General features: G+C 50.4%; 1 protein-coding gene across 1 annotated transcript; it reads right to left on the minus strand.

The window, feature by feature from the left end:
* Nucleotides 1–6,434: 6,434 nt before the first annotated feature.
* On the minus strand, nt 6,435–9,965 carry LOC121436007 (alpha-N-acetylgalactosaminide alpha-2,6-sialyltransferase 1-like). The gene is made up of 8 exons (XM_041635591.1): nt 9,600–9,965; nt 8,238–8,406; nt 7,975–8,146; nt 7,646–7,784; nt 7,297–7,400; nt 7,018–7,107; nt 6,835–6,934; nt 6,435–6,626 (listed from the first exon to the last, which is right to left on the minus strand). Exons 1-8 carry the CDS (start codon nt 9,963–9,965, stop codon nt 6,435–6,437), a joined length of 1,332 nt encoding a protein of 443 aa, XP_041491525.1.
* Between the last annotated feature and the right edge of the window lie 347 nt (nt 9,966–10,312).

Raw genomic sequence — 10,312 nt, forward strand, 5'->3', positions numbered from 1 at the left:
ACTTCCAAGTCACCCAGACCAGAGTCAGTCAGGCTTCAACACCATGCCTGTAGAGAAGAGACGTCCTCCTATATGCCTTGTGGTGTCGCCATTCTCACAGGTTTTCACAGTTTCAACTATGGGTAACAAGTCATTGAATACCATCAATCCAACCTCCCCTCCCGGGATGCCTTTTAGAGGCCCTGAAACCCCAGGCCTTAATGCCCTACAGATTCCTACACTTGTCTTTCTTTGCTTGAAAACATGGCCTCACTACCACTTAGATAACAATTTAAAGTGGCCGCCTAATGGCACCTTTGATCCCGATATTCTACGGGAGCTTTCTAACCACTCCTGTTGCAATCTAAGCTCTAAGTCTAAACCCTCTGTCTTTGCAAGTTGTTCACCTGCTCACATATTCCTGGCTATGCCATCGATCTGGAAGAACCTCCACTTCCACTCTGGACCCAGCTAATGAGCCCCCACCTTTCCAACTTCAATGGGCAGCTACTTCTGCTTCTTCAGCTCCCACTCTGGATCTTTCCGACCTCAGCAGACAGACACTTCCACTTCTTCACCTCCCACTGGCTCGTTGCCTGCCTTGCCACCTCTCTCCACATATGAGGTTCACTAAATTCATGAACACACCTCCATGAGATAGAAGCAGTCCCCGAGCAGGAAGCACACTATGATTATAACACCTCAGGTGGAATTTTAGTAGGGACTGGATTTTGACTTGCCTTCTGGCAGGTCTCTGTAAGGCTGCCCTCAAGCCAGTAAACTATAATAAGCTCTCAGAGGTCATTCAAGATATGAAGGAAAATCCTTCCACATTTTTGGAACACCTCACTAAAGCTCTGTTACAATTTGCTAACCTAGATCCAGAATCCCAGACGGCACACAGTGACTCATGACTCATTTTTTTCCTCAGTGCTACCCTGACATTAAGGCTAAACTTAGACTTTTGGAGAAAGGCCCCTTGACCCCACAGGCAGAAGTCTTAGAGTTGGCTTTTAAGGTGTACCATGCGAGGAATGACAAGGCCCGGTAATCATCACTGTCACATGCAAGCCACGCCCCCTCCAAACTGGCCGAGGCAACAGACCGCCCAATCCATGATGTCCATGCTACTCCCTTGCCCTCCGAGGCTCAAGAACTGCCAGGCCTATGTTTCAAATGCGGGAAAACTGGTCACTGGGCCCAAGAATGCCCTAATCCTCATCTTGGTCCCACGAGACCCTGTCCAAGATGCCATAGGGAAGGACATTGGACAATCAATTGTCCTTGTGCACAGGAATTATTCACTGTCGGTTTCATCAGACTGACAGTTCCATTATTTTCAAGGGTAATAACCAGGCTGACAAAGCAGCTAGAACAGCAGCATTCCAGAGCCCAAACCTACTTCAGTCACCTCAAGGGGTTCATACAGTACAGCTCACATTCTCACAGACAGGCCCCCGACACCCAGCAACTTCTGTCCTACCTACATAGGTTCCTTCATCCTAATAGCAAAACTCTGCTTCATTTTGTCAATGCTCACCTGGCTCCAGGGAGCCAGTTGGCTCTATCTAAATGGACCGGACTCACCCAGAATAAGTATCATTTAATTCTATCTTATCATTCCTGGTCTCGGGAACCCCTGGGAAATTCCCTCCAACCCCCAAAAAACCCTCCGTCTTCCACCTAGGGACCCTTCTCTCTCACTCACCAGGATCTAAAATTTTTCCAGACATAATTTTCTGCCTTTCCAACATCTTGTGAGGTCCAAGCTGCCAGCCAGCCAGTTCCACAGAGCCCGAAAAAACACAAAACTAATCAGCCACCCCAGGACATGGTCAAGCACCTCAACTCTTCAATGCCCACAAAATCAGCAGGAAGCAGTCATGAGAGATCTGATGATGCCCCATTCCCACCCATTAAAGACCCTAAATTCCCCCCAAATTCTTATAAGAAACAAAAGGGTGGAAAGTTATGATTTTAGCCAACCAGCATGGCTGGCACTTCCGGGTTCCAGGGCCACGCATGTGCAGACAAGCCTTCAGCAAAAATACCTAGCCCCCCTGGGGACCTTAAAGGGCCCTGCGTGATCCACGTGCGGCATGGTTGCATCGTCTACATATGATGCAGCTGCATAAGTGCTCTTGTGCATGCGTGAGCTCCATCATCTGCATATGACTTAGCCACTTCATCCCCCTGTGCGCATGCGCTGGCAGCCTTTAAACGCTGGATGCGCCATCTTCAGGCCTCTCTGCACACCTACCTCACCAGGCCTGTTCACGTCTCATGTAATAAACCCCTAAGCGGGGTTGTTGCATGTTTCGAGCTTGGTAATTTCAGTCTGTACTTCCTGCCTACTCCTGTGAAATGGATCCTTCTCAGAACCCCGATGGCATCGATGTCTGTGCTGCTGATAGCTTTGTCAGTTTAAAAGCTGCAACCAAGACTTCAGCCTCCTTCTTAGTTCTCTTGACAAGTAAAATTCAGGCCTCCCTTTGCTAGAGCTATTACTAGATCTAGACACAGTTTACCTCGCTACCAGTCTCTGAAGAGGAAAAATCCCCAAACAGACTTCAGTGTAACTTTTTACTATTCCTTTATTGAAAGGAACTCACTTTCCGTGACTGTTTACAGTAAGCTTGTGTCCCGCGGTGAATGATTGGATAGAAAAGGGGCAAATGTTTACATGAGGATTGAGAAAACGAAAGCTTCAATTGTGTGTGTCTGATGATAAGGTGTTTCAAGATGTGTAAATATAAGCTATAACTTAAGGTGTGTGTGGCTGATAAGGTGTTTCAAGGTGTGTAAGGCAAGTTGTAAAGACCTGAGGATGTGAAAGCTTAGGTTGTGACAAGAAAGTGATTTAGGGTATATAAAAGAATAAAAGACGGTTCTGATTTCTTTCCCTCCCTGTACTACTGTTGTTTGGGGACTTAGAGAGTTCAGGGTTCTAACCTTAATCTATGGAGTTCTGATAAGCTGTTAACCTAGCTCTGGTAAAGCACCGATACCATCATAGTCGCGAGCTAAGATTTTGGATTCCCTTTGGTTGTCTTCTAAGTAGAGACTTAAAAGTGCTTCTCACCGTGCTAAAACCGTCTGTCTAACCTATATACACCCCGTCTTCTATATACACCCTCTGCAGAGGGAAGAGGCCCAGGTTTCATGGTCTGTGTTCATACTGAAAATCAAGATTCTGCTCCTCTGCTCCACTGGAGGTCTCTGTCCTCCCCAAGCTCGCTAATATTAAGGAGTGTTCGCTCTTTTAACCTCAAATCATTCCCCAAGCTGCTCCTCTGACACAGAGGTGTGAGTCTACTGCCCTTTCTACGTGGATTTCAGCACAGATTACAAACAGTGGTGATGATAACATATCTAAAACTTAGCTCTTTTTGTAAACTGAAAAATATCTTGTAAGCATCAGGAAAATCAGCTTGAATCTACCTCTCATGGGCTCCAGATAAGTCGACCAACAGCTGTTTTCCTACCTGCCCATCCCTAAGGATGGGAACTCTCCCCTTTTCCCTGCTCTTGGGACTCCCTTTCCTCAGTTACCAGGACCATGGGCCTAAAAGTTTCAGATGGAAAAATTTCCCCCTAATCTCCTTCTGCCCCTAATATATATCTGTTCCAGCATTCTGGCAGGTCCAGGTGTTTTTTCAAAACCTGCATCCTAGACAGCTTCGAAGCTGCTCGCCCCTGGTTGTCCCAGCCCCACATTACTGCCTGTACTTCCCTAGCCCTGGACAGTCCTGTAGAGCCTGGTTAGCAAGTGAAGCATCTTCCTCTTCCAGGGCTTGGCCAACATCCAACTTTCTTGGGTCCCCAGAGATGTCAATGCCCCCCTCCAAGACAACAAGAAGCCATCTAAAGGGCATGACACCCCCATTCCTGTCTCAACATCACCCCTTCCTGTTCCTCATCTTTTATAATAAGCAAAAGGGAGGGGAGTTAGAAATCAGGCTCCTTGCAATCTGCCTTCAGTAGCTCAACCTGACAGCAGCTAGCTATGTTATTGCAAGTCGCCAGCCCTTTAAAAGATCCCTGCTGTCACAGAACGGTCTCTAGTTACCTCTCTTGTTCTTTTTCTCTATCTTCTGGTCTGTCTGTAGGTCTGTCTCTGTCTCTTTTATGCCCCCTCTCCCAAACTTCTTACGTGAGATCTGTTTCACAATGTGGCCTCTTTGCAACACACCTTGGCCCCAACACTCCAACGCCCATCCCCACCACCCTATCACCCCGCCACCTAATCCTCACACCCTCTCTCTCTCCTCTCATGGCCAAGTCCAGTTCAATCTACTTCTTTCTCTCCCTGCTCTGGATTCTTCCAGATGCATCTAGCTGTTCTCTTGTCCATATCGACAACACACACCTTCCCCTCAGCCATACCTAGAAGCGGTCATGTTTATGCATCCCCCTACTCTCTGAGGAGGCCCTGCTGGCTGAGTCCTCTGCCTGGCACAGGTATGGAGACCAGGCTAAGCTCCTGCTCCCTCTGAACTACTGTGCACGGTTCAGGCTGTGAAACATACCTTTGTATTTATTTTCATTCATCAAAATTCTATATAAGTTACCATTATTATTATCAGTTAGACAGTTCAGCTTGGAGAAAAATCTCCTTCTTGAAAATCCACAGATAAAAGTGCCCAGTAGAGTGTGATGTGTCCAAGACATAAACACTCAACATTGCAGTCAGAGGAGCTCGACCCCACGTCCACTCAGGCTGTGCTGGATACGGCAGACAAGACAGTGATAAGCCTGTGAAGGCATAGCCAAAGCAATAGACGTTCCGGGTCTGGGGTCCCGTTTCCTTGCCTAAATGAAATCTACCAGTTCCTGCTGGTGGGCTGATAGCTTGAACTACAATTGCTACCTGCTGCTCCTCTGACATGGCCACCAACAAACACACACACACACACACACACACACACACACACTAAATTGGTAGGAGGGTAATCAAACACACTTTTAAAACCCAACAAATTTTTAAAAGATTCCTCTTCACTGACAAACTGCTTTTTGGATATCAGTTTAAGTAACCTAACAGACAGCTCAAACATATTGAAATTTAATCTTTGGAGAACCAGAGGGGAGGGCAGAAACAAATCCAGCAGGACCTTAAGTTTTGCACCATTTTTGGTCCCTATCCACATCATTCTAGCACTGGAATACACTTGACTCCTGCCTCGGAAACAGTTCAGATTGGCACCAGTCAGCTGAATGAAGCTCACCAGCTGCCTCCTCCCAGGGTCCAGGTGAGATTCTTGTTCAGTGCAGAATCTTGGATGGTTTAAGTAGCTTCCAGAGACTGCTTATTTGTCTCTAGTGAACTGATAGAGATGTGAGTCAACTCCACTCAGTCACCCTCAGCAGACTGAGTTCTCTTAAACCTGTGTTTCTCAACCTGTGGGTCACAATCCCATTGAAAAAACTCTATCTCCAAAAATATTTACATTACAATTCATAGCAGTAGTAAAATCGCCTAAACTAAGCTGAGTTAACCTGGGGCCAACTAGGACTTGTTACAAACTTGGGCAAAGGACTTTCCTGCACCTGTGTAGTCTTCTCTGCTCTTCAGTGAATGTGGACACCACCCACGCAGAGCTGTGGGGACAGGGCAGCAGGGGCAGCAACTGAGGCTCTGCAGACCTGAGAAGTGGCGGGAGTGGTCGCCGCAGCACCCTCTCCCAACACCACCTGCTGGTCGGAGAGCTGTTCAGAACAGGACACAGGGAAAGGGGCGACCCCGGGCAGATGCACCCTTCAGGCATCCTCCTTGGAGGTCACCTCGGGGCAATGCTGCCTGTGCTGCCCAGCTGCATCTCGGGCAGCCCTCGCCGCTTGCTTTGCTCTAGGCCACTTCGTCCTGCCCAGCCCTGCACCCGGTTGTACTTTGGAGCCCAGGGCTCCGCTCTGCAGGAGCTCTGCCAGGTAAAGCACTCCAAATCAGGGTCACAGGCTCTGTCCTTCCCGTATCTTCCGAACCCACACTTGTCATGTGAGTCCTCTTCCCTCCACAAGGAGAAGCAATGGGTTCCACTGGAGACGCCACTGGACTCTCTAAGCAAATCCCAGACCTTTTGGTACCCTACTGGGCATTAAGTCTAAAAGAAGGTTGTATTGTTTGTATACATTTTGTTTGCTAGTTTGTTTTTGTTTTTTTTTTTTTCATTTTGTTTTGTCCCAATCAATTAGTGTTATTTTAGGTCCCAGAGCCCAAAATCTTGAAGACAGAGTTTGAAAAGTAACCTGAAATGAACTGTTGGTGTCTATGTGTGTGCTTTGAGCTAGTAATGACTTCCCAGAGGACTCCCAACCCTCGGGCTCCTCACAGCTGTTCCTTGGGACTCTCCAAGGGCTTGGAGCCTGCTTGAGTCCTGGGAGATGAGTGGGGACATCTGAGGAACCCTGACACCCTATGGTATGCATGATCTAGGAGACTCCTGAAGCCGAGCTGCTCAGTTCTTCTCTTCCGGGTGCTCTGGACGCTGGTAGAGCCGGATGATGCCTTCATCATGTAGCCGCTTCCATACTGTTTTCTCTAAGTTGAAGTCATGGTTTATGTAAAAGATCAGCCGTTTCCACGACTTATCATAGTAGTGGTCAGAGAAGCGCTCGTGGCCCTGGGTGATGAAGCCATAGGCACTCACCTGCATAGAGAATGGGGGAGGAAACTGGAACAGCTCTGGCTGTGTCCTGGGGCTTCCCTCATGGGAAGTCTGACCCTTTCTCCTTTATTCTGGTTCTGTCCCCAGGGGTCTGCATACAGGTTCCCCAGGGACACATGCATGCTCATCCCACTCCCCATTCCCATTGGAGATTTTCAGCCACCCCCTGAGCTGAGCTCCACAGCCTTACCTTGTCACAGAGATGAAGGGCCGTCAGCAGCAAGAGGGCACCAGTGGTGGGGCGGTATATTCTCCAGTGGGCAGTGTTTAGGGTCTTTGACCTCAGAAACCTGCTCAAAATACACAGATCCCCACTGTCAGGAGACAGCGAGGATAAGAGGGTACAGCCCCTCCGTGGGCTTTCAGCCCTCACCTGTTCTTCATGTAACGGATAAAGTCTGGGTGCAGCAATAGGTATCTGTCCATGTCCAAGGCGTCCCGGAAAGCTTCCTGGGGCCTGTGCCTGTATCAGGGAAGGATCACTCAGGACCCGTTCTCTTACTCAGCCTGTTGGGGCCAGGACAGGGTCATGGTATGACCGCTATCCCATCTCCAGGTGGCACAGAGACAGTCCCACCTGTCTAAGTGTTTTGAAGTCAGCCACTGACTTCTCAGTCTGGCCTGGGCTTTGGGTCAGGAAGGGAAGAGGTACCTGAACCAGTGAAGTTTGGTTTTTGCCATGGTCTGGTTCAAAAACATCGCTTCTAGCCACTCGTAGTCCCGAGTGCCCTCCAGGAAGTGTAGGTACCTGACATCCTGTAGACCAAGGACAGCAAGTGGTTCAGCAGTACCGTTTTGGGGACCGTGGGCTGGGGGTGGCCCCACTCGGTTCCAGACTGTCCCCTGGCTGTGCCATGGCCTGAGTGACTGATCCCACTGCTCTTGCCCTCATATGAGCAGAGAGTAGGATGACCCAGACTCCATCCACACACAAGGTATTCATCTCTCTGTCAGTCCCTCGTCAGGAGGCTGTGTGGCCACGCCCATTCCTCTCTTCTCACCTTTCCCAGAGGCACATGCTGGAAACCCCGACTGCCCAGTATGAGGATTGACTGGACCACGGAGAAGGCAGTGAAGCCGTAGAAGGACGTCCGGGTCCCCACATCCTGTTCATAGCCTTTAATAACGGCTCCACTCAGTCTATATGGAAAGACCAAAGTGGATGGCAGGGATGGAGGGGAGAAAATTGTGGAGGTGTGTGAGAGAGGATGGGGCAGAAAGGCGGGGCTGGAGACACACTCCATTTTCTAAATAAAAGCATTGGGACACTTGTCTGCTTTCCCATAATAGTCCATGTCGACAGGCACGAGGCTGGAGGTGGAGAACATACCGGAACACATAGTCATGGCTGTCTATCTCCTGGCCCACGTGCGAATCGTTCAGGATGCCCCCGTTGCCCACCACGGCACAGGTGATACACCTGGAGCTCCTCGAGGGGAGGCTGGCCAGGAGCAGCTGCTGCTGGGGTACCGGAGGGAAGCGGGTCACCACCTTCTGGACCACTGGAACAGAGCAGGGCTCCATTCAGAGTCCCGGAATGAAGCTGACCCCAGACAGGAGCCAGCCACCCTCTGCCCTGAAGTGAGGACTCACAGGACTGATTGAGCTCCATGAAGCCAAAGGGCGGTGCAAAGTGCTCTAGACGGTCCCACTCGCTCTGGGTGAAGTGGGCACCGTCCAGGAAGAGAGTGAGGTTGGGCAGAAAGATATTCTTTAGCCACGGTGACTTGGAGGCCCTGATCTTCAGAGAGTCGGGGCATGTCTATGTGCGGGAGGATGTGTCGGGCAAGGGAGGGGCACAGAAAATTCATCAGGCAGAGGCTGGACTGGGCACCATCAGCCAGATGCTGGGCTGGGTACCATCAGCCAGAGGCTGGACTGGGCACCATCAGCCAGAGGCTGGGCTGGCTACCATCAGCCAGAGGCTGGCTACCATCAGCCAAAGGCTGGACTGGGCACCATCAGCCAGATGCTGGGCTGGGTACCATCAGTCAGAGGCTGGACTGGGCACCATCAGCCAGAGGCTGGGCTGGATACCATCAGCCAGAGGCTGGGCTGGGTACCATCAGCCAGAGGCTGGACTGGGCACCATCAGCCAGAGGCTGGGCTGGATACCATCAGCCAGAGGCTGGGCTGGGCACCATCAGCCAGAGGCTGGACTGGGCACCATCAGCCAGAGGCTGGACTGGGTACCATCAGCCAGAGGCTGGACTGGGCATTACAGTCCTGACCATCCTTCCTCTTTCACTCTGAACCCCACATCTGGCTGTCTAACTCTCCAAGTCTGGGCCCACCTTGGCCCCGGAAAACAGGCCTGCTCCGTCCCTAGCCAGCTACACCTTGGCAAATCTGAGGACGCACATGGTATGCCCATTGTACTGTTGGGACAATATCCTGTTCTGAGTGTATCCACAAACAGGTTTTCCATATTGCCCTCCTGGGCAGGGGGGAGAAAGGTTAGGGAGGTGACATGGGGTTGATCGACCACAGTTTTTCTTGAGCCTGGAGGAGAGTGAAGGTTCTGGAGTCAGCTTTCCAAAAATAGCAATGTTCCTGGGGGTGGGGGGACAACAGCTGGGCACAGGGCTGTCTTCTTGTCCATTAGTCCCACGATTATAGAATAAGGATTCTTGTCCCACAAGCTAGAACTGGCCACACTCTGTCCCCACAGACTGCTGATCTGCCCCAGGCCTTCTTCAAGGCTTCCAAGGCAAACATACCCTTTTCACCCACACCCTGCTGAGTGGTCCAGACCTTGTTCTGGACCTGCCTTCTCCTCTCTGATTGGCTGTCATAGGAAGGAGGAATGACCCAACAGCAGTGCTGGGCCAATAGCAGTGCTGGGCCAAGCTCAGGGTGGGCCAAGGTAAAAGTGACAGCTGAGCCTAGAGGAAGGGGCTGGTTGGGATGGGGGTGGGGTGTGGAGGTTGAGGAAATGAGGAGGTCCCAACTCACCGTCTGCAGACCCCTCACATCCAAATTGTATTCTTCCTCAAAATCCCACCGAGGCTCAGACTTGAAGTCAGAGGCTTTCAGCCTTTGACTTCTTTTGGTGGTGGGTCGTGGGAAAGAGGCCGGGGATGGGTTGACCTGGGCCACCTTCTCCTTAGCTGGAACAGCTGCTGTGGCCCTTGGTCTCTTCCTCTGCTGTGTCAACACTGCTTCTGTAGTTGCCAATATTTTGTTCCAACTTTCTGGAATAGGAGTCTTTGCCGCAGGCTCTTCCTTGCTCTGATCCTTCTTCTTCTCCTCCCCCTCTCCTCTGGCTGCCACACTGTTCTGATTCTTCAGGCCCAGAGCCTCTGTCTTGACAGAGGTCATCTCCTTGTCTTGAGGTCTTTTACACTGACACCTGGACACAGATAACTCTTGATAAAGGTTGGATGTTATACAAACTGACCAGAAACATCCCCAGCAGGCAGAGAGATGGCTCAGTGAGGAAGAGAGCTTACTGTGGGATTGTGAGTGCCTGAGTTTGTCTCCTCAGCCCCCATGTTAATAAAACAAAAGAGCAGCAGTGAGGAAGCCATGCATGTGCCGGTAACCAAAGCTGGCTTCCTTTATTACCCTCCTCCTTAGCTTTTCAGACAGAGTTTCTCATTGAAACTCTTACCCTCTGACTCAGCTGGATATGGGAACAACCAATCCCCAGGACTCCTCTGGGATTG

Source organism: Microtus oregoni, unplaced genomic scaffold, assembly GCF_018167655.1.
Source record: "Microtus oregoni isolate MIOR12 unplaced genomic scaffold, Mior012 000048F_ref0000485, whole genome shotgun sequence".
Classification (NCBI taxonomy): Eukaryota; Metazoa; Chordata; class Mammalia; order Rodentia; family Cricetidae; genus Microtus; species Microtus oregoni.